At 47.2% G+C, this 24264-nt stretch overlaps 2 protein-coding genes across 4 annotated transcripts in view; both read left to right on the forward strand.

The window, feature by feature from the left end:
• The first annotated feature begins 9173 nt into the window (after positions 1–9173).
• PEX19 (peroxisomal biogenesis factor 19) lies at positions 9174–20683 on the forward strand. The gene is made up of 8 exons (XM_075607750.1): positions 9174–9257; positions 11352–11455; positions 12557–12722; positions 13933–14018; positions 15804–15965; positions 17279–17446; positions 18190–18234; positions 19494–20683. Exons 1-8 carry the CDS (start codon positions 9215–9217, stop codon positions 19575–19577), a joined length of 858 nt encoding a protein of 285 aa, XP_075463865.1. The 5' UTR covers positions 9174–9214; the 3' UTR covers positions 19578–20683.
• Positions 20684–23598: 2915 nt separating this feature from the next.
• Positions 23599–24264, forward strand: part of DCAF8 (DDB1 and CUL4 associated factor 8) — a 34915-nt gene continuing 34249 nt past the window's right edge. For all 3 annotated transcript variants that reach the window (XM_075607747.1, XM_075607748.1, XM_075607749.1), the window contains exon 1: positions 23599–23928. The gene's annotated coding sequence lies outside the window, so the exon portion shown is untranslated. The remainder of the gene's footprint in view (positions 23929–24264) is intronic.

Raw genomic sequence — 24264 nt, forward strand, 5'->3', positions numbered from 1 at the left:
GGAGACATGGGCGATGGTTCAGATGCTGCACCGGGAAGTGACGATCACGCTGCTGCGCCTGGAGGTGACGTTAAGGCTGCTGCGCAAGGAATTGACGATGACGCTGCTGCGCCTGGAAGTGATGATACGGCTGCTGCGCTAGGAAGTGACATTGATGCTGCTGCGCCAGGAAGTATTGTATTGTACTGTATGTCTTTATTTATATAGCGCCATTAATGTACAAAGCGCTTCACAGTAGTAATACACGTGGTAATCAAATAAATAACAGATAATATAAATAACAGATCATGGGAATAAGTGCTTTAGACATTAAGGAAGAGGAGTCCCTGCCCCGAGGAGCTTACAATCTAATTGGTAGGTAGGGAGAACGTACAGAGACAGTAGGAGGGAGTTCTGGTAAGTGCGTCTGCAGGGGGCCAAGCTTTATGTATCGTGTTCAGAATGTTCACAGTGCTATTCATATGCTTCTTTAAGCAAGTGTGTCTTAAGGTGGGTCTTAAAGGTGGATAGAGAGGATGCTAGTCGGGTACTGAGGGGAAGGGCATTCCAGAGGTGCGGGGCAGTCAATGAAAAAGGTTTAAGGCGGGAGAGGGCTTTAGATACAAAGGGGGTAGAAAGACGACATCCTTGAGAAGAACGCAAGAGTCTGGATGGTGCATAACGAGAAATTAGGGCTGCGATGTAAGGAGGGGCAGAAGAGTGTAAAGCTTTAAAAGTGAGGAGAAGAATGGAGTGTGAGAGAGGGATTTCATGAGGGGAGATGCTGAGACAGATCTAGGAAAGAGTAGAGTGATTCTGGCAGCAGCGTTAAGGATAGATTGTAGGGGAGACAGGTGAGAGGCAGGAAGGCCGGACAGCAGGAGGTTACAGTAATCAAGACGGGAGAGAATGAGGGCCTGAGTCAGAGTTTTAGCAGTCGAGCAACAGAGGAAAGGGCGTATCTTTGTTATATTGCGGAGGAAAAAGCGACAGGTTTTAGAAATGTTTTGAATGTGAGGGGCAAATGTGAGAGAGGAGTCGAGTGTGACCCCTAGGCAGCGTGCTTGGGCTACTGGGTGAATGATCGTAGTTCCAACAGTAATGTGGAAGGAGGTAGTAGGGCCAGGTTTGGGAGGAAGTATGAGGAGCTCTGTTTTAGCCATGTTGAGTTTAAGGCGGCGGAGGGCCATCCAGGATGATATAGCAGAGAGACATTCAGAAACTTTGGTTTGTACAGCAGGTGTAAGGTCGGGTGTTGAGAAATATATTTGTGTGTCGTCAGCATAGAGGTGATAATTAAACCCAAAAGATGTTATTAGGTCACCTAGAGAGAGTGTATACAAGAAAAGAGTAGAGGTCCCAGGACAGAGCCCTGGGGTACCCCCACAGAGAGATCAATAGAGGAGGAGGAGGTATTAGCAGAAGAGACACTGAAAGTACGATGGGAGAGGTAGGATGAGATCCAGGATAGAGCTTTGTTCCGAATGCCAAGAGTATGGAGAATGTGAAGGAGAAGAGGGTGGTCCACGGTGTCAAATGCTGCAGAGAGGTCGAGTAATATGAGCAGAGTGTAATGACCTCTGTCTTTGGCAGCATGGAGGTCGTCAGTTATTTTGGTGAGAGCTGTTTCCGTGGAGTGAGCAGTGCGGAAGCCAGATTGTAGAGGGTCTAGGAGAGAATAGGTGTTGAGAAAATGGAGCAAGCGAGCGAATACAAGACGTTCAAGGAGTTTAGAGGCAAAAGGCAGGAGGGAGACAGGCCGATAGTTAGAAAGACAGGTAGGGTCAAGCTTGCTGTTTTTGAGTAATGGTATGCCTGTTGCATGTTTGAAGGAGGATGGAAAGGTTCCAGAGCAGAGGGAGGAGTTAAAAATGTGCGTGAGCGTAGGGATTATAGTAGGAGCAAGAGGTTTTAGGAGATGGGAGGGAATGGGGTCAAGAGGGCAAGTGGTAGAGGGAGAAGAGGCGATCAACAGCGACACATCCTCCTCTGAGACAGTGGAAAAAGAGTCAAGGAAGGCAGGAGGAGAGTTAGGAAGAGGTGTAGGATGGGAGGAAGAAACAGAGGGGATGTTCTGACGTATGGATTCCACCTTTTCCTTAAAATAGTCAGCAAAGTCCTGAGCGGAGATGGAGGAAGGAGAGGCAGCTGAGGGTGGTTTGAGTAGAGTATCAAAGACAGAGAACAGTCGGCGTGGGTTAGACTTGTGCATGTTGATTAGTGAAGAAAAGTAGGCTTGTTTAGCTTGCGAGAGGGCAGAGTTGAAACAGGATAGCATAAATTTGTAGTGAAGGAAGTCTGCGAGAGTATGAGATTTCCTCCAGAGGCGTTCAGAGGAACGCAGCATGCGCGTATGGGAATTTAACCAGGGTCTAGTGTTAAATGGGCGAGTGCGGCAGAGAGAAAGCGGGGCATGTAGATCAAGAGAGGAGGACAAGGCAGAGTTGTAGTTCCTGACCAGTTTGTCAGGGTCTGTAGCAGAGCTTAGAGAGGAGAGGGAGGAGTGTAACGTGGACTCAAAGTCAGGTAAGTGAATAGAGCGCAGGTTTCTGCAGAACCGGGGGGTAGATGGAGGTGGAGAAGGGGAGAAGCGATATAGAGAGAATGAGATGAGGTGATGGTCAGAGAGAGGAAAAGGGGAAATGGAGAAATCAGAGAGAGAGAAGTTTTTAGTGAAAACCAGGTCTAAGTAGTGGTCATCCTTGTGGGTGCTGGCTGCAGTCCACTGTTGAAGGCCAAAAGAAGAGGTTAGAGAAAGAAAGCGGGAAGCCCAAGGGAGAGAGGGGTCATCAATGTGGCAATTGAAGTCCCCAAGGAGAAGAACAGGGGAGTCTGAGGAGAGGAAGAAAGAGAGCCAGGATTCAAAGTGAGAGAGAAAGGCAGAAGGGGGGTGAGTAGAGGTAGGTGGGCGATAGATGGCCGCCACATGAACAGGGAGAGGAGAGAAGATCTGGACAGTGTGAACCTCAAAGGAGGGAAAGGCAAGAGAGGGGGGAATTAGGAAGAGTTCGGTAACGGCAGAGAGAGGAGAGCAGGAGTCCCACACCTCCACCCCTGCCATCAGGGCGCAGAGTGTGGGAGAAGGAAAGGCCACCATAAGAGAGGGCAGCTTCCAGAGCAGAGTCAGACTGAGTGAGCCAGGTCTTAGTTATAGCAAAGAGAAGCAGGGAGTGAGAGAGAAAGAAGTCATGCACAGAGAGGAACTTGTTAGAGAGGGAGCGAGCATTCCAAAGGGCACAGGAGAAAGGGAGAGAGGAGGGAGGGTGGCAGGGGATGGGTATGAGGTTGGAGGGGTTAACACCAGAAGGAGTAGAAGTTGTATGTGGGAGGCGAGGACGAGAGCATGTAGGAATAAGGCAGGGACCAGGATTGGGAGAGATATCCCCAGAAGCAAGGAGAAGCATGGATAGAAAGAGGATGTGTGAGGATGATTTATAGGGGTGTGTTTTAGTGCAGGGTGTATAGTTGTGTGGTGACAGAGGACGCAGGTAAGAAAGGAGTTCATGTGAACTGAGAAGTGGGGCAGAAAGGAGAGATGGAGATATATGAATAGAGTTAGAGACATAAGGAGACTGGTGGAAGGAAGTGCATAATTTGAAAATAAGTGAGGTTGCAGCAAATATAAAAAATAAAGGCAGCATCACAGCAATAGTTAAGTGTTGAGATGTGACGTTAAGAGTGTTGCACCCGGAAGCGACATTAAGGCTGCTGCGCCAGAAAGTGACATTACGGCGGCTGTGCCAGGAAGTGACATTAAGGCTGCTGCGCCAAGGAGTGACATTAAGGCTGCTGCGCCAAGGAGTGACATTACGGCGGCTGTGCAAGGAAGTGACATTACGGCGGCTGCGCCAAGGAGTGACATTAAGGCTGCTGTGCCAGGAAGTGACATTAAGGCTGCTGCGCCAGGAAGTGACATTAAGGCTGCTGTGCCAGGAAGTGACATTAAGGCTGCTGCGTCAGGAAGTGACATTAAGGCTGCTGCGCCAGGAAGTGACATTAAGGCTGCTGTGCCAGGAAGTGACATTAAGGCTGCTGCGCCAGGAAGTGACATTAAGGCTGCTGCGTCAGGAAGTGACATTAAGGCTGCTGTGCCAGGAAGTGACATTAAGGCTGCTGCGTCAGGAAGTGACATTAAGGCTGCTGCGCCAGGAAGTGACATTAAGGCTGCTGCGCCAGGAAGTGACATTAAGGCTGCTGCGCCAGGAAGTGACATTAAGGCTGCTGCGCCAGGAAGTGACATTAAGGCGGCTGTGCCAGGAAGTGACATTAAGGCTGCTGCGTCAGGAAGTGACATTAAGGCTGCTGCGCCAGGAAGTGACATTAAGGCTGCTGCGCCAGGAAGTGACATTAAGGCTGCTGCGCCAGGAAGTGACATTAAGGCTGCTGCGCCAGGAAGCGACATTAAGGCGGCTGTGCAAGGAAGTGACATTACGGCGGCTGCGCCAAGGAGTGACATTAAGGCTGCTGTGCCAGGAAGTGACATTAAGGCTGCTGCGCCAGGAAGTGACATTAAGGCTGCTGTGCCAGGAAGTGACATTAAGGCTGCTGCGTCAGGAAGTGACATTAAGGCTGCTGCGCCAGGAAGTGACATTAAGGCTGCTGTGCCAGGAAGTGACATTAAGGCTGCTGCGCCAGGAAGTGACATTAAGGCTGCTGCGTCAGGAAGTGACATTAAGGCTGCTGTGCCAGGAAGTGACATTAAGGCTGCTGCGTCAGGAAGTGACATTAAGGCTGCTGCGCCAGGAAGTGACATTAAGGCTGCTGCGCCAGGAAGTGACATTAAGGCTGCTGCGCCAGGAAGTGACATTAAGGCTGCTGCGCCAGGAAGTGACATTAAGGCTGCTGTGCAAGGAAGTGACATTAAGGCTGCTGCGCCAGGAAGTGACATTAAGGCTGCTGCGCAAGGAAGTGACATTAAGGCGGCTGCGCATGGAAGACATTAAGGCTGCTGTGCAAAGAAGTGACATTAAGGCTGCTGCGCAAAGAAGTGACATTAAGGCTGCTGTGCAAAGAAGTGACATTAAGGCTGCTGCGCAAAGAAGTGACATTAAGGCTGCTGTGCAAAGAAGTGACATTAAGGCTGCTGTGCAAGGAAGTGACATTAAGGCTGCTGCGCAAAGAAGTGACATTAAGGCTGCTGCGCAAAGAAGTGACATTAAGGCTGCTGTGCAAAGAAGTGACATTAAGGCTGCTGCGCAAAGAAGTGACATTAAGGCTGCTGCGCAAAGAAGTGACATTAAGGCTGCTGTGCAAAGAAGTGACATTAAGGCTGCTGTGCAAGGAAGTGCCATTAAGGCTGCTGTGCAAGGAAGTGACATTAAGGCTGCTGCGCAAAGAAGTGACATTAAGGCTGCTGCGCAAGGAAGTGACATTAAGGCTGCTGTGCAAGGAAGTGCCATTAAGGCTGCTGCGCAAGGAAGTGACATTAAGGCTGCTGTGCAAGGAAGTGCCATTAAGGCTGCTGTGCAAGGAAGTGCCATTAAGGCTGCTGTGCAAGGAAGTGACATTAAGGCTGCTGTGCAAGGAAGTGCCATTAAGGCTGCTGTGCAAGGAAGTGACATTAAGGCTGCTGCGCAAAGAAGTGACATTAAGGCTGCTGCGCAAAGAAGTGACATTAAGGCTGCTGCGCAAGGAAGTGACATTAAGGCTGCTGTGCAAGGAAGTGCCATTAAGGCTGCTGTGCAAGGAAGTGACATTAAGGCTGCTGCGCAAGGAAGTGACATTAAGGCTGCTGTGCAAGGAAGTGACATTAAGGCTGCTGCGCAAAGAAGTGACATTAAGGCTGCTGCGCAAGGAAGTGACATTAAGGCTGCTGTGCAAGGAAGTGCCATTAAGGCTGCTGTGCAAGGAAGTGCCATTAAGGCTGCTGTGCAAGGAAGTGACATTAAGGCTGCTGTGCAAGGAAGTGACATTAAGGCTGCTGTGCAAGGAAGTGCCATTAAGGCTGCTGCGCAAGGAAGTGACATTAAGGCGGCTGTGCAAGGAAGTGACATTAAGGCTGCTGCGCAAAGAAGTGACATTAAGGCTGCTGCGCAAAGAAGTGACATTAAGGCTGCTGCGCAAGGAAGTGACATTAAGGCTGCTGTGCAAGGAAGTGCCATTAAGGCTGCAGTGCAAGGAAGTGCCATTAAGGCTGCTGTGCAAGGAAGTGACATTAAGGCTGCTGTGCAAGGAAGTGCCATTAAGGCTGCTGTGCAAGGAAGTGACATTAAGGCTGCTGCGCCAGGAAGTGACATTAAGGCTGCTGCGCCAGGAAGTGCCATTAAGGCTGCTGCGCAAGGAAGTGACATTAAGGCTGCTGTGCAAGGAAGTGACATTAAGGCTGCTGTGCAAGGAAGTGACATTAAGGCTGCTGCGCATGGAAGACATTAAGGCTGCTGCGCCAGGAAGTGACATTAAGGCTGCTGCGCATGGAAGTGACATTAAGGCTGCTGCGCATGGAAGTGACATTAAGGCTGCTGCGCATGGAAGTGACATTAAGGCTGCTGCGCCAGGAAGTGACATTAAGGCTGCTGCGCATGGAAGTGACATTAAGGCTGCTGCGCAAGGAAGTGACATTAAGGCTGCTGCGCCAGGAAGTGACATTAAGGCTGCTGCGCATGGAAGTGACATTAAGGCTGCTGCGCATGGAAGTGACATTAAGGCTGCTGCGCATAGAAGTGACATTAAGGCTGCTGCGCATGGAAGACATTAAGGCTGCTGCGCCAGGAAGGGACATTACCGCTGCTGTGCTCGGAAGTGACATTAAGGCTGCTGCGCAAGGAAGTGACATTAAGGCTGCTGCGCCAGGAAGTGACATAAAGGCTCCTGCGTCCTGAAGGCGCGTTGATGCTGCTGCGCCAGGAAGTGACGCTGGCATTTCTTCAGTTGATGGTGGTGCCAGCACACCCTATTGGAAGGATATCTTGTTTACTCTGGTTCTTCTGCTTCTTGTGTCTTTCAATTACTTCATGGATTTGGAAGAAACCAGCATGCGGTTTCTGCTGTTGGGCTTGTCTGTCGCTGTAGTAGTGATGCTCTATATAAAGATGTCTGTTGGCAGAGGCAGATAACACCCTCTGTGTGACCTTGGGAAAGTAAATGTACTGTCGTGCTTCCAATCAGCTTGCTTCCCTATACCCTGTGTTATTCTGTATTATTATATCACTGAAAACATGGGAAGTGCTTTGTGTTTAATAAAACAACATTCATTCCTGAGTGTGTTATCGTATCTAACACTATGGCAAGTGGCAGTAAGCTTAGCCTATATCCAATAATTACAACGGTGGTGTAGAGCCGGCCCACAGTCGCAGAGAACACAGAAGTTATTGCATGGCATTGGTGAGAGATGATCGATAGGTGATGATAGCACATACCGCAGATCACTTTTTCAGGTCAAGTACACCTGAGAGACCTTGCTGCTTCACTACATCATTCAGGGCTGCGGCCATAGTGCAGGTGACGGCGCACGGAATGAACAAATTCATATAAGTGCACCAGCCCGGCCATGCTGCACTCGGCAGCAGGATTTGGAGACAAAACTTTTTTATTTTTCGCGCGACGGCCGCGTCACGTGAGCGTTTCAACCAATGAGGGCGCACCAGCCTGGTGATGTCACTCCACGCCTCCCCGTCGCGCGCGCCATCTGAGTCCGCAGATTGCTCAGGCGACAAGCCTGCGCGTGCTTACTTGCGCTCTCTTGCGCACACACACACACACTGTCTGCAGCCTTATACTAATCAAACAAACGCATCATAGGCCAGAGAATCCACTGGGAGACACTGTGGCATCTTGTTCACCGAGTCTACATACTGTAGTTGTAATTGACAAGTACAAAATAATAACGTCAGTATAAGAACTGGAAGCCTCTGTAGCCTTACTTTTCAGAAAATAGTCTCACATCAAGACTTCATATTTCTTTTTTTTGCGTTTTATTGCAAATATTAATATTTGCAATAAAAAGCAAAACTAAATAAATATGATGTGAGACTATTTTTAGACTGATTTATATGACGGAGCAGAAGTCCCAGTCATCCCTCAGAGACCGGCACCGACTGATAATAAAGAAGAGATATCAATTATACAGAAGTGCCTTTTAGGCGCAGTCAATGCTGCCGCAGAGCGTCCGGAGGCATCCGCGAGCGGCGCAATCACATTGCCTAAAGGCATTGATCGCGCCCATAGACCGCACGGCGACAGCAGGAGGGGGCGCGCGTTGCGCAATAAGTTGAAACTGATTTCTCGTCGCGACGGGCAGGTCACGTGCGGCACGCCCTCCACGGCGCGTCTACCATGGACAGGAAAAGCACCTTCTTCACGCGGGTGATGTCACAGCCTTCGCACGCCACTGCGCAGGCGAAGGCTTATCAACAGAATAAAGTCAGTTATAAAGTGTAAGACATGTGTGAGGAGGACGTTGCTCCTAACTCCTATTGAGATACGCGTGCTGCCAGGGAGATAGATGCTAGACAATTTTATGGTCTGTATCCATAGGCAGATACAGTAAGATCCCTATTGTGGCGCACCGCAGACCGTTATATTATACGTGGTCAGAGTTAGCAAAAGAAATGTATCTAAAATCAATTTTATTTGCATTCATATGCAGTGTTTAAAAATAGACATATATAGTGTTTACTACACAGACTACAGTAGAACACATAGACTCATATATATCTATTTTTAAACACTGCATATGAATGCGAATAAAATTGATTTTAGATACATTTCTTTTGCTAACTCTGACCACGTATAATATAAAGGTCTGCGGTGCGCCACAATAGGAATCTTACTGTATCTGCCTATGGATACAGACCATAAAATTGTAAAGTGTAAGACCCCAGAAGGTCCATAGTTTCACATATTTTCAAACTTAAACTTCCATTTAAATAAGCAGTAAAGATCTGTTTATCACATGACACAATAAATCATTGCAAGCAGGGGTTAAAATAGACTGACATCTGAATTGCAACTGCCCTTTCACTGGAGGACTGATCCATATTGGAGGACTGATCCATATTGGAGGACTGATCCATATTGGAGGACTTGTCAACGTGACCCTTCTTTTAGTGTAATACCTGCTCCTCCCAACCAACCAATAAGCAGGCTCAGCCAATCTGAACTCAATGACACCCCCTCTTGCCATTTAAAAATGGCGGCGCCCGCGGCGGCTTCATGTGCCCTCAGCTAGCTGCCACTTTCTATTGGCTGAGTGGCGCTGACATCACGCGAAGGGGGGCTGGGGTGGGAAGGAGCAAAGATGGCTGGGGCAGAGGACAAGGAGCTGGATGCACTGCTGGACAGTAAGGGCAAAGAGCAGCAGGGAACTGCCCCGACCCCGGCATAAAGGGACAGGGGAGGAAGAGACCCAGGCAGGGAGGAAGTGCTGGGCCTGGGGGCTGCGACCATTACTGATATTATGTTATTGTCACCTGCTTGGTGCAGGAGGGTGACAGAGACACAGAGGGTGACAGACACATGTCTATCAATGACATGATCCAGGCATTGCCATGTTACATGGTGTCCTGTGCAGCTGACCCAGATGTGGTGGGGTGACAAGTAGGGTCACAGATGCCCGTGGAGGAGCTGACTGGGCTTTGTCCCCTTTTATATGAGACAGGAATCCTTTATGTATGTAACTCTTTATTTATATAGTGCCCACAGCGTACTCGGTGCTTTGCAAAGACAATACAGTACAGGTCGTTTGATAATACATTAAGCGCAACAAAGTGGGACAATAGGAAAGGAAATTCCTGTCCTGGAGAGCTTACAATCTGCCCAGAACCATTAGTATACAAACAGATCTGTTTGCCCTGCGCCATTCTATGCGCCTCTCTGCGCATGTGGAGTTTAAACTACAGTGTTGCACTGAGATTATATTATTTTGTCTGCTAACTATATATATATATATATATATATATATATATATATATATATATATATATATAGATATATATCTATATATATATATATATATATATAGATATATATCAGTGTTCGACAAACCTATACATTTGCTCGCCCCGGGCGAGTAGATTTAACATCGTGGCGAGCTCCTATTGGCCCAAGCAGCACACTTTTGATACTAGGTGGCGAGTAGATTTTTTTTGTGTGGCGAGTAGATTTTTTGGTGATTTGTCGACCAATATATATATATATATATATATATATATATATATATATATATATATATATATATATATATATATATATATATATATATATATATATATATATATATATATATATATATATATATTTTTTTTTTTACAGGGTTGCAGACCTGCCTAAGACATGTGAATGTGCTCACAAGTAATATTTGTTTTTGCCATATGCTATACGGTGGAGGTTTTTTTTTGTCACCTTTTTCACCCACCATAAGTTAGATAAATGTGGTGAAGCCTACCCAGTCCTGGCTGTACAACCGAAGCAAAACCAGTGCAGAAAACTGAACCACATTTATAAAAAAAATTAAATAAATTCTATTGTGTTCATATTTCCACCCCTGGGAGGGAGCTGATTTCTGCATCCAGCAGACTGATTCGTATCACCCGTTTAGAGACATAGGAGACGTTTTAATGACAAACTCATTAGGCTGCGGCCCCACTGCCTGCGCTGCAGGCGGCGCGTGCAGCCGCGTCCCCGGTCTGCAGGGGAGGAAAGGGGGGGGGCGTAGCCATGATGTCACCCGGCAGGTTCGCCCGCATTGGCTGAACCGCCGGGGGTGTGGCCTAGCGCTCCATCTCCCATGTCCATCTCAGTTTTCGGGTCTGGAAGAAAAACTCGCCGTGCGGCGGCCCCCCTCGCAGCGGGCTCGGACCCATTGAGAGGTGGCTCTTGTCTCCGCAGCGCCCGCCATAGCGAGCGCTGCAGTAGCCAGTGGGGACCAAGCCTTAGTGTTAGGACCTGGTACTCAGCCAGTCCCCACGCCTACCCCTGGCTGATTAAACGGCATGTGATGTGAAGACGCTGCGTTCTGATTCCTATGTAAATCACCTCTGCATACTAATCTTGCAGTGTGATCTGCTGATGCTTTCAGACGTGCTTCTTATACTGTACTATTAAGCTATATTTCGGGTGACTGCTCAATCCCAATCCTTACACTTTACTTACTTTACATGTCGCTCTTTAACCCATTACTGCCAGCAAAAAGGTTTAGTCAAGGAGTTAATGCAGGGGTTCTCAATGCCAGTCCTCAAGCCTCCCCCCCTCTCACCAACAGGTCAGGGTTTCAGGATATCCCAGCCACTGATTGAGCCACCTCTGCTGAAGCTGGGATATCCTGAAAACCTGACCTGTGGGGGGGGGAGGGGGAATGTCTTGAGGACTGGCATTGAGAGCCCTGAGTTAATGGCATACGGTGTGTTGACAAAGTCCTGGATTTGTGCTTTTAACAGGCGCACTTGATGATTTTGAAAAGACCAAGCAGCCCCCTCCTGCCTCAGAAGTTGCAGCTAAAGACCCCGCCGTCTCCGAGAAGCCTCCGGGAGATGCTGCTAAGGTAAGTCACCCGCGTCCTATTTGAGTTTGTTTGTACCCCATAAAAAATGATAAGCAATTGTATTATGTCTTGTGATAACTGTCACACAAACACTAGCAGTGACGAGATCTACTGTGTGTGTTACATTAATTAGTTACAGATGCACCCCTGTCTGTGCGTGCCACAAACTCTGTAGTATATATCTATATCTCTGAGCATTAAACATGAAAATAACCATAAGGGAAAGGTGATCTTGCCCCAACAAGACAAATCTAATATTAGTCATAATTTTCTTTAAAAAAATGAAGTCACTTCTGACTTCTTTCTTTTACTTTCATGCTAGAACCGCACACTCAGTCCTGATGTTGATAGCCACACCCTTGCTACGAAACTCGCACACATCATTCCTTGTGTCTTCACTCTGTTCCTTCTAGATTGTAAGCTCCTTGAGACGGGGACCTCCTTCCTATTGTCTGTCTTAACATATGTAGTCTTTGGTCATACAATATTATTGCCCTCCTGTCCTGGAACAGGATTGTGTTTTTCTCTCCAGCACTCCCCAGTGTAAGTTGTAACATTTTTGCTACAAATGTAGCCGTCCCATAGCCGCTAGCCTGTTGCCTGGGCAACCACCCTCTGCTGAATCCTCAGTTGATTTAGCTTTATCCCCCTGTTATGTTTTATTAATCGGTATACCCCAGTTCCTCGTCCTGTCTGGTACTGACAAGAATGCTCTCTTTTACATCAGCAGACCTATAGTAAGTAGACACGCCTTTCACTGCTCCCCCAGAAAAGTTTTCCCTTCCAACTTCTCCCCACAAATGTAAGCTGCCAGCTATTTGTATACCCTCTGAACCCCCCCCCTTCCAATAAATGTGACAGAAAATAGAAGGACTCTGTACATTTTAAAGGGGATGAGTTTAGCTACCTGATCCTACTCACTTGCCACAGTGGGCTTGGTCCAGAATAGCTCCCACATTGAATGTTGGCTCCATACAACTGAAAGATAATGATTAATATGCAACAGTAGCAATACATGTGTTTTGGTATCTCCATGCCGGGCTGAGTGTGGTGTATAAGGACATGTGTTCCTCTCTGAGTGGCTTCTCTCTGCTCCCCCAGGATGCCCTCTTCACATCTCAGGAGAAGTTTTTCCAGGAGCTCTTTAACAGTGAGCTGGCAGCCCAGGCCACGGAGGAGTTTGAGAAGGCCATGAAGGAGCTGGCAGAGGAGGAACCTCACTTGGTGGAGCAGTTCCAGAAGCTGTCGGAAGCCGCGGGCAAAGTCGGTGAGCAATAAACCACTTGCTAAAGCCACGTGCATCTTCCGTTGCCACGGGTGGGCTTTCCAAGAGATCAGGACATGTGCAAACTGTGAGGTTGGGGGGAACAGAGGACATCTCTGCCATCAATCACTAGGTTTCAATCAGAAACTGCAGGCTCCAGAATGAAAGGACCGCTTTTTACAGGTGCAATCTGACTGTCGTGTCTGTGTGTTTGTCTGTGTGTGTGTGTGTGTGTCTGTGTGTGTCTGTGTCTGTGTGTGTCTGTGTGTGTCTGTGTGTGTCTGTGTGTGTCTGTGTGTGTCTGTGTCTGTGTGTGTCTGTGTATCCCACTGTACATATAGAATGCTACAGGACACATTTCTGATCATGACTGTAAGCTCTTCAGGGCAGGGACTCATTTTCCTATTGTTTAATGTCTGAAATGCTTATTCCATTATGTTATACAGGCATACCCCGGTTTAAGGACACTCACTTTAAGTGCACTCGCGAGTAAGGACATATCGCCCAATAGGCAAACGGCAGCTCACGCATGCGCCTGTCAGCACGTCCTGAACAGCAATACCGGCTCCCTACCTGTACCGAAGCTGTGCGCAAGCGGGGAGACTATAGAGCCTGTTACACACGCATTATTTACATCAGTTATGCACATATATGATGTTTGCAGTACAGTACATGCATCGATAAGTGGGGAAAAAGGTAGTGCTTCACTTTGAGTACATTTTCACTTTAAAAACATGCTCCGGTCCCATTGCGTACATTAATGTGGGGTATGCCTGTATATCACGTGTATTACTGCTGTAAAGCGCTATGTACCGGGATACACACCTACACACCTATACATACACAAGTCTCCTGACTGCAAAATAACACATTTATCACATCAAAATGTAACACATTAGTGTTTTAATTTAATCTTTTTTTTATAAATCTAGTGCTGATTTTGTCAAACCGCGTTCCACGGAAGATGTCCACCGCCAGGGACTAACATCTGTGAGATGTGGAGTTTTGGGCCCCAAAAAATGCGCTTTCATGTAATATTAATAGCTATCTCAGTGAGAACCCAGGGAATGAAATCAATGTTCCTAAATATGAGGGAGACTCGCAGAAAATCAGTGAGAATTGACAGGCTTTGCTGTCTCCCATATTTTACAAAGGGTAAGGGCGTTGGGGTAGTTTTGTATAAAGCAACATGGCTGCTTCCGTGTCTCCACAGGAAGTGACGAACCGTCCCAGCAAGAGTTTACGTCCTGTTTGAAAGAGACGCTCACGGGTCTGGCGAAGAATGCTGATGATTTACAGGTAACATCAACGTGTTTGTGTGTGTGTGTGTGTGTGTGTGTGTGTGCGCACGCTCACATAAAGAGCCCATGAAAATAAATGAGGGACAGAATACATTTTCTTGGATTTGTGACACTGGATGTGTCCGAGACTGCAGCGTGTTCAGATTCCTCACTAATCCATTCTTTAGACGTGCTTGACTGTTAACCCCATTTCATTATTTTTAAGTCTCTCTTTTTTTATTCCAAACTTTTTCGATACAGAAATAAAAATCATATGATCTCATGTACATTATCCATCACTATAGCATCAAATAAAACCATCATTGAATGGTTAATCCTATCTTAGTAAGCCGTCCTGCCTAGAAATGAAACCAAAGGCAGTGACCTGTGTAATTGGTTGAAGCCGCAGTTAATCAGCTTTTTTTTTTTTTTTTTTACATTTTTTGTGCCATTTCCTTACCGTATGGGATCTCCTAGTCTTGCACGTTCCAATGCTGTATTTTTAATTTTTTTAATTCGATGCTACATCCTGGGGATATCGGTGCTTGGCATGTTAGGTGTCAGGGAGGATAACATGTCTCCCTCCGCAGGGCTCAGTGCTATCTTAAAGGCTTTTCTAAAACTTGTATTTATTATTTTATTAAAAGAGCAGGTATGTTCACAGTGCAACATACTAACATATGAGAAACTGCTATAGGCCTCTTGGGGAGGGGTCTGCTTTAAATAAGTTCATGGACACCCTTTAAAAAAAATAAAATAAAAATATACAGGCATACCCCGGTTTAAGGACACTCACTTTAAGTACACTCGCGAGTAAGGACATATCGCCCAATAGGCAAACGGCAGATCGCGCATGCGCCTGTCAGCACGTCCTGAACAGAAATACCGGCTCCCTACCTTTCCCGAAGCTGTGCGCAAGCGGGGAGACTATAGAGCCTGTTACAAATGCGTTATTTACATCAGTTATGCACGTATATGACGATTGCAGTACAGTGCATGCATCGATAAGTGGGAAAAGGTAGTGCTTCACTTTAAGTACATTTTCGCTTTACATACATGCTCCGGTCCCATTGCGTACGTTAATGCGGGGTATGCCTGTATAGCATTTTAAAAGTTGCGGTTTGGAGGTTTTCTTCAAATTCTGTCTTTTAGTTATAATGCTGATAGTTTGCTTTCCTGTGCCTTGTTTGCAAAGTAATTGTTTGTCACTAATGAGAAGGAGCGGCTCAGTGATTAAAGACACTGACTGTCACTGAGTTTGAAGCAGGGGAGCCTGGTTCAATTCCCAGAGTCGGCTCCTTCTGGGCATGGGGCCTGTGCCTGCAAAATGTCTCTGTAAAGTGCTACGTAAACTAGCAGCGCTATACAAGAACATGCTATTATTATTATTATCTCCAGTATGCATCTCTGGGAGCAGGGGGTTCCTGGAGGTCCCACTACTTTCCATATTAAGCTAGTGTACCCCTTTACAACGCTTCAAGGTTAAACATTAAATCTACAATTCATTTTATTGGTATGGTGATTAAATAAACCCAATCCATCTGCTGTTAACCCATATCCCCAGTGCAAGAGAGGACTTCAGTCCCATTCATTTCCATGGAGTTGTACTGTGCTCCAGCAGCTTGGCAGCATACAGAATAATCGGGACCGGAGTAAGTGTGTTGGGTTTAGCCACTGCTGGGAGAGTCTATAATATTGCTTGGACAAGGTTATCCCACTGAAATATTATAAGGTTGGCTGGAGGAGCTACTGAGTGTCCTTAATTCCTGCCCTGCTCTTTAACCGCCACACCGCTCTCCTGCAGAACTCCAGTTTATCAGAGGAAGAACTGGCCAAGGCGATGGAGGGCATGGGAATGGACGAGGGAAACGCAGAAGGGAACATCCTACCTCTAATGCAGAACATAATGCAGAACCTGCTCTCCAAGGAAGTGCTGTACCCGTCGCTCAAAGAGATCACAGACAAGGTGGGTGTGTGTCTACGTCTCTTAGTAGGCTGCACATTGGATGTACTAGGATCAGCTCAGTAGACCAGTAACATGTTGGTTGTACAGTAGAAAGCCCACCACACTCGGGTATAAATAACAAGTCCGTGTATTCGAATTGACAAAAAAGGGAATAGGATCGGGGCGACGTGTCGGGACAACCTGGCCCTTTTAGGAGGAGCTTGGAAACTAGCGAGAGAAGCTGGAGGAATTCAGCTCGGAGGACACGGAACAATGTAATGAACTAGACATTAGGACTTTCCTGATCTGGGGTTACTTTGGCGTGGTGAGCAAGCTCGCCATACTGTGCCCAGAATATGTAACGGAAACCCCAAACTACCAACCCCATCAAATATATTGGAGATGGCTGAAGATGGGCAAGCTTTATGCAGCATGCTCTAGGTCAGGGGTAGGCGGCTCTTTCAGCACCTACATGAGGCTCTCCTCCATCCTGGGTTGGCGCTCCTCAGCTGATGCCTCTCTCCCTCACTGGGTTGCTGGTAGCTGCGGGGGGGTTGGGGGGGAGCGGTGGACAGGCCTCTGTTGCCACTGGGCATTTCCCCAGCTGCTGGCCTCCCTCCTACACTGTCCCACACCGGGCCTCTCTGTGACGATGCACACCGGCATAAGAGGCCCGGCATGGGACAGAGCAGATGTTAATGCTAATAAAGTATATACCTCTTAGTGTGTGTATGTTATGTGTTTGTGGGGGTGTAATATTCATGCATGTGTTGCGGCTCTCTGAATATTTTGGACACTTTTATTATTATAAGACAAAAAAAATGGCTCTTTTCCTTGAAAGGTTGAAGACCTCTGATCTAGGTACAGCTCAACCCCCTTATAACGCTGCGCTTGGGACCCAAAGAATCACATCGCGTTATAAGCGGATCGCGTTAGAAATAATGTACAATTGTATGCATTGTACAATAAAGTATTTAAGATACCAATAACCGTGTTGTAAAGTATTCATAAATACGAAAATTGGGAGCCGCGCTTGCATCGCGCTATAAGCGGATTCGCGTTGTAACGGATCGTGTTATAACTGGGTTGAGCTGTAATAAGAAGGCAGTAATAATGATGAAATGTTGGGTTTTAGTGAGTATGTGTCTCGGGACTGGACTGTGTGTTTGTGTGTGTGTTTGTGTGTGTCTGTCTCGGGACCGGACACGAGGTGTGTGTTGGTCTGGGATTGGGGCATTGGGTCTGTGGCAGTATAAGGGTTAACGTGTGAGTGCTGGGAGCTCGATTCCCTGACTGCCGGGGGGGCTTCTCATGGTGCCTGTTTCACCCTCCAGTACCCAGAGTGGCTGCGGACCCACCGGGACACCCTCCCCGCCGATGACTACCGCAAGTACCACGAGCAGAGCTGCGTCATGGGTAAGATCTGCGAGCAGTTCGAGGCGGAGCAGCCTGCGGATGGGGAGGCGGCACGGTTCGAGGCCGTCATGGATCTCATGCAGCAGGTAAGGGGTGGAGACTTAAAGCTGCAGTCCCATCCCTATGGGACAAACTCAACTAAACGAAATGTGTATATGTTCATACAGAGCCAATTATTTTACACTGCGCTGTACAGGAAGAACATAATACCATCATTCTCCACCCCCCCCAGCCCCCCCCCTAATTTACAGGCCTGACAGTGTACACTGCGCTGTACATAGTTTATAATCTCATTTTGGTGGCAAAGGTCACGAGAAGATCTAATCCTGGGATTTAAACCGGCCTGTCCTGTTTTGAGTGACATTACTCATGAGTTATTCTACTCGGTAAACATGAAACTTAAATCTTTCAGCTCCAATGGTTCTTTGCTCTTTAGCTAAGTAAGCCCATTAGTGGAATTGGAAAATGTGAAAAGAAATAGATTACCGCCATTTATCTAGGTATAAGAGCAGGAATGGCGGCTCATTAGAACAGACGGGTGGTTCCTGCTCAAATTAAAGCTAAAGTAATGATTATTTTTTTTTGTTCTCCCCTGTACTAATGTTGTAAAAATGGTATGTCAAATGTTTTCAAAAACCTAAACCATAAAAGCACAGCACACCCCTATCCCGATGAGCTTAAAGGAGGACGATGCTAAGATGTTTAACCGAGAGATTGATGCCTTTGAAGAAGTTTGGACAATTGCCAGTCTCTTAATTCCTCTGTAGACCGTCCCAGCTGGAAAACCACCAACAGAATAGTGCTAATCGTTCACCTTTTTTCTTCTTAGCTCCAGGACCTGGGACACCCGCCCAAGGAACTCGCTGGGGATTCGGTAAGTTCCTCTACGGACATGTTTGCGCTGCCTTCTTATCCCGGGTTTAACGCAGTTATTGCCTGCAGCAGGATATTTAGTAGGCTGTGAAGCAGCCGCCCCCCCACGCTGGGGAGACTGTGTCCCCTTATTCATCCTCCTTCTTTAGAACTGGGAAACCTTTGGGGAATATTCACGAGGCGCCGATGTGGGGGTTTATCAAGTCTCGATGCAGCGTTACCTGCTATTTAAGTCCATGGCAGTTGATGCCAGAACGCCGTGTGATTACCCCGCGTCGGCGCTTGGTGAATCCCGGCCACAGTGCTCCTCTCATGTCTACCTAGAACCTTAAGTATCTCCAGTTTAAACAAGGGGAAGAGATTTGATATTTGCAGCTAGTTTTATCACGTGCTTTGGTAAAGAGGTGAGCGCTGCAGTATCCGTGAAAACCTCTGTGTTCTGCATGTGTCCCTAACCCTACAGATCCCCTAGCCTTCCTTCCTTCCTTCCTTCCTTCCAAGCTCCCCGGTTTCCCCTCCCTCTGCACCCCTGGCGTTGGCTGGTTTCTATTTGTCTGTGGCTAGCAGCGGAGTGTTACTGATGTTCAGAAGCGTTAGCGGCGAAGCTGGTGGAACTCGGCTCAGTAACGCGACCTGTTTACACGGCTGAGTCGCTGGCGCTGCAGTTCCACTTTCAAATGGCATTAAAGGGAAAGCAATCAGCCATGCAACAATCGTTTTTTTTAAGCATTTCCAAAACCAGGTTATTTTGAACCACTTGCAGGCCCCCTGTGGCAGCCGAGGAGTTATGTTGTAGGATTGCTTTCACATGCGACAGGAAGAGTTTATTTGGAAAGGTGTCTCCTGCATGCAAGCACAGAACAACTACTTTGTTTTAACGAGACTCCAACCTCCTACTTTCCTAGCACATGGTTCATAATTAAGTCCTGTGCGGATCCATGGTCCCCTGATGTCTTGCAGACACATCAAGCAGTAGAGAGTTAGGGCAACCAAACAGAGCTGCACCAGGAGACCTCTTACAGCACCGTCACTTGAATGGAATATAAGGGGTCTTATGGAATAGCACAGCTTGGTAGATATGGGCTGAAATCCTTCCTGGAGGGGCTGCTACCAGTTTACAGGTGTAGCCCCCCTTTGCTTTTTAACTTAACCTCTTCATTGCCAGAACCGTCTGCAATGCCCTTAGACATGGAGGTTGGCATTCTGTGCATACCTGCAATGTTTTTATACAGCCACCCTGTCTCCTCTCTGCACCTGTAGCCTCCCGGACTCAACTTTGATCTTGACGGGATGAACCTGGCCAACTCTCCCAACGCCAGCGGCGAGCAATGCTTGATCATGTGACGGGCGCCTGTCATCCAATCAGCATGTGGGGGTGGCGCCTCCCCACTCCAGCTCCGTGAGGGTGGCCATCATCGGGAGAGTAGGGATTTAGCAGAAAGGGGAGGACCCTGACTCTGGAAAACCCTTTCGGTGATGTGAACGTGTTTAAGAGACGGAACTTCTTGCACTATTTTTATTGAGTGATTCAATGCATTATTGCATCCCTGCGCTTTCTCTTGGGTTAATGGCACATTGCCTTGAGTCTGCCTTATTTCCCTTACTAACGATATGTTTTTGATAAGAGATGATAAACAGACTTATTTTCCTTTGATCTGGTCTGCTAAAGCTAGTGGAAAGGAGGTATGTGGCGGATGTACCCTGTATTACACAAAAGTCACGTATCCGTGTTTGGGGCTGGCATATTGCATGTGTAAGGGTGGATGCTGATTTCCTCCCATGCCCAGTTTTACAGTCTCCCTTTTTCATTGGCAAGTAGTATCCAATTTCCAGATCATCATTGTCCTCATTTTGAGATTATGGAGCTAAAAATGGATAACCCCTTGAGTGACTTAAACATGGCTTCCCCTTAGGTAGACAACTCTGTAAAATAGCTGGTCAATGGTTGCAGTAGTGGGATTTTTAACCTATTTGCTGTGATGTGAGGCCTTCTATATACGACACAAAAATGTCTCTGGGATTAACCTAGTCGGGGGTAGAGTGGTCCTGCAATGCAATTACATATGAACAGATGAGCCTCAAACACTACAATATATTAGAGGTAAATAACGACACTGGGTCTTCATACAGATTAGTCTCATAACTAAAAATATAACATGGTGGTTTCCTGACTGATCTACAATACATTAATGTTGGTTTACAATTAACAGCACAAAACATGTTAACTGAACTCCCCCCCCCCCCATGTCCTTGTTTTGTTAATAGAGGTTAGTTGTTCTTAAAAACTTGCTTCGTTGACATTACCTCTTAATCGGGTCCCAACCTACAGCGAGAGGCAAGCAGCAGCAACACTGTCACTACACAAGGCAAGCATCTCCGGTGAAAGTGGGACCCAACAGCAAAGGAGTTTAGTCAACTGTTCATTGGAATAAAAACAGTTTCCAGTTGGATTAGTCGGTCTGGTTCAGAATACTCCAAATAACTGGATCAGTTCTGGTTTTGCAGATCTGTAATGTTTTAAGGAACTTATCTTGAGACAAACGCTCAAAATATAAGATCAATAACTGTTCAGTTGTACGTAGAAATGGGTGATCGTCAGGGCATGGATGTCACTTCCCCCCCCGCCTTGTCCACTAGTGTCCAGCCACCTTGGGATAATCCCTCAGCCATCTACGTGCCCAACGGGGTCTATGTATAAATGCGGAGATAAGTGGTTCTGCCGCCTTGCACCATTTTCTAGTGCATAGTTTAGTCAGATGTAAGCAACGGTTTCTTCCATGTGCGGGAAAGCTGTTAGAAGTCAGAATATTTCACCACCTTAAGCCTAGCGATTGGAGAGGACTGGCGATGCATATGGACATGTAACACGTATTGTTCTGCATTTTCAGTTATTATTTGGGGGGGGGGGGGGGGAAGAAAAAGAAAACTGGGAATTTGTGTTCATTTTCCAAACATTAAAACGTTGATGACATTAGCATAAAAAAATTATTGGGAATTTTTTTGTGTCCTGAATACACATTTTACTACAGTCCATGAAGATCGTTGTAAAACTCGAAACGTTGTTCACGGCTATTAAATGAAGTCATTGATTCTATTCTTATTTGTACTACACCAACAAGAGTGACGTGAGCCAATCATAGCGTTGTGTTACTTCAGTTGATTTCCCAGCCTCCACCGTGGGGTTCTGTGTTTTTCAGGAATGGCCTCGTTCTCCGGCAGTAGGACGCACAGCCATCGTGTAATGCACAAGAGTTTAACTGGAATAAGTACCCGGCAAGCATATTGGGTGGATTAATAAATGGGTGTAAAACTATTCCTTAAAGACGTCCTGATTTACCAGTGAAAGTCCGTAAATCCTGAAACTGCAGAACACTAATAATATGATACGTCTCACTATAAGCTGATGGTCATTTAAATCCTCTCATACGCCCCTTTTTTAACACTCCAAAGTACGAGCTGATATGCAAGGGACAAAACATGGAGCAAAGACCCTAATACATTGATACAAAGCGCGTTATTTTCATTTTGCATCAGATTTGTTCCAAAGTTGCTTTAGAATAGGGGCGGCCAACTCCAGTCCTCAAGAGCCACCAACAGGCCAGTTATTGGGGATATCCCTGCTTCAGCACAGGTGGCTCAGTCATTCTGATTGAGCCACCTGTGCTGAAGCTGGGATAGCCTTAAAACCTGACCTGTTGGTGGCCCGTGAGGTCTAGAGTTGGCCACCCCTGCCTTAGTAAACACACAAACTAACAAACACACAAACCCAGTAAGCTCTAACCCCAGCACCCACCACATCATATATATATATATATATATATATAATCAAAAAATAAATAGATGATACCGTTCTGTGGCTAACGAAATGCTTTTATTTGTGCGAGCTTTCGAGATACACTGATCTCTTCTTCCGGCGGTGTTACACTGATCTCATTCATTGTATCTCGAAAGCTCACACAAATAAAAGCATTTCGTTAGCCACAGAACGGTATCATCTATTTATTTTTTGATTATTGAAGCTCGGCTAACACGGTACTGATACCTCTACATGTGTGTATATATATATATATATATATATATATATATATATATATATATTTTGTTTTTCCAAAATTAGTGCTACTGAGCGTGGCCAAATGTATACAACAAAAGACAGAAATACCCAATGCTACCTCCAATGTGACAAAATACATAGTAATATACTTCAATGTTAGTATTCTCATGAGTAATGGTCATTTAGTTAAAGCCTTTGGCCAAAGCGTTAAGCTAGGTTCCCGGTGGTGGCGGCGGCGAGCTCATGTGTGCCGCACACCAATCACCTCCATACTGGCAGGCCCCGGTGTCTCCTTGCTTGTTGGCCCTCTTCGTGCTGTGATGCGTCAGTCAACTGGATTGTGTTTTCCGTGTGGTGACGCGGTCACGTGGTGTGCTGGAGCCAATGGGAGCGCAGCTTTTTCAAAACCAGATTGCTGTTTTAAGCTGTGCAGCCACTTCACAGCATGACCAGTATGCAGCTCCTAACACTACCTGTGAAAATTCTAATTTACCTCTGCAGTGGAGGGAGAACGGCCTTAATAGACCTGTCCTGCACAGGTACATGAAATAACCCGCTACTTAAAAAAATCAGTTGAAAATTTATATACACACACACACACACACACACACACACACACACACACACACACACACACACACACACACACACACACACACACACACACACACACACACACACACACACACACACACACACACACACACACACACACACACACACACACACACACACACACACACACACACACACACACACACACACACACACACACACACACACACACACACTTACCAGAGTAGCCAGAACTGGTCCGGTGACAGAGAGACAGCACACAGTGGTATAGAAAAAAAAACTATTAAAGATAATGCAGGACACCAAAACCAACGTTTCGGTCCTCAACAGGGTTCTTCCTGAGGCAGGGAGAGGGGGGGGGGGGGGGATAAGCACAGATAATATTCCAAGAGACACTGTATTTAAGTAAACCCTTTGCTTGCTTTATTCACTGTAACACCTGCAGGAGAAGAGATCAGTCTCTCGAAAGCTCGCACAAATAAAAGCATTTAGTTAGCCACAGAACGGTATCGTCTATTCATTTTTTATTATTATAATATATATATGTATATATATATATATGATACATCTCCTGTATAGTGTGCTTATATACCAGCACAGTGCATGTAACACTTATGACAGGTGACAGTATGTATTATGGATACATTAGTAAGAAGGGAAGGGGGGTATCTATAACTATAATATATAATCACACTTTGCTATCTGAGCCGTAAAGCGCGGTGAGTGTCGCGCCGCTGCTGCCGTAAGTGACGGTGGGAGGAGCTCGGGAGGAGATGGCTGCGGCTGACAGTCCCTTCGGATCGGATGTGCTGAGACCCCCCGCGGCCTGCTGCGGCCCCCACTCCCTGCCCGCCCGCGGCACCCACTCCCTGCCCGCCCGCGGCCCCCACTGAGACCCACCAGGGGGGCGGCTCACCTCCCCCAGCGCGGCCTGCGGGCCTCACCCCCCCCCCTTACCCGGGCCTCACCTCCCCCCACCTGGGCACCTCACCCCCCACCTCCCCCAGGACCTCACCCTCCCGGGTCCTGCAGCTCTCAGGCCGCCGCACACACGCCGCTGTCCGGGTGATTGCCCTCTCCTGCTCAATCCCCTCCCCATCTTACCCATCTCTACCGCCTCCCCCAACTTCTCTCTGTCCTCCCTGCCTCCCCCAAATTCTCTGTCCTCCCTGCCTCCCCCAAATTCTCTGTCCTCCCTGCCTCCCCCAAATTCTCTGTCCTCCCTGCCTCCCCCAAATTCTCTGTCCTCCCTGCCTCCCCCAACCTCTCTCCTACCTGCCTCCCCCAACCTCTCCTACCTGCCTCCCCCAACCTCTCTCTCCTCCCTGCCTCCCCCAAATTCTCTGTCCTCCCTGCCTCCCCCAAATTCTCTGTCCTCCCTGCCTCCCCCAACCTCTCCTA

This window comes from Ascaphus truei, chromosome 7, assembly GCF_040206685.1.
Source record: "Ascaphus truei isolate aAscTru1 chromosome 7, aAscTru1.hap1, whole genome shotgun sequence".
NCBI classification, from domain to species: domain Eukaryota; kingdom Metazoa; phylum Chordata; class Amphibia; order Anura; family Ascaphidae; genus Ascaphus; species Ascaphus truei.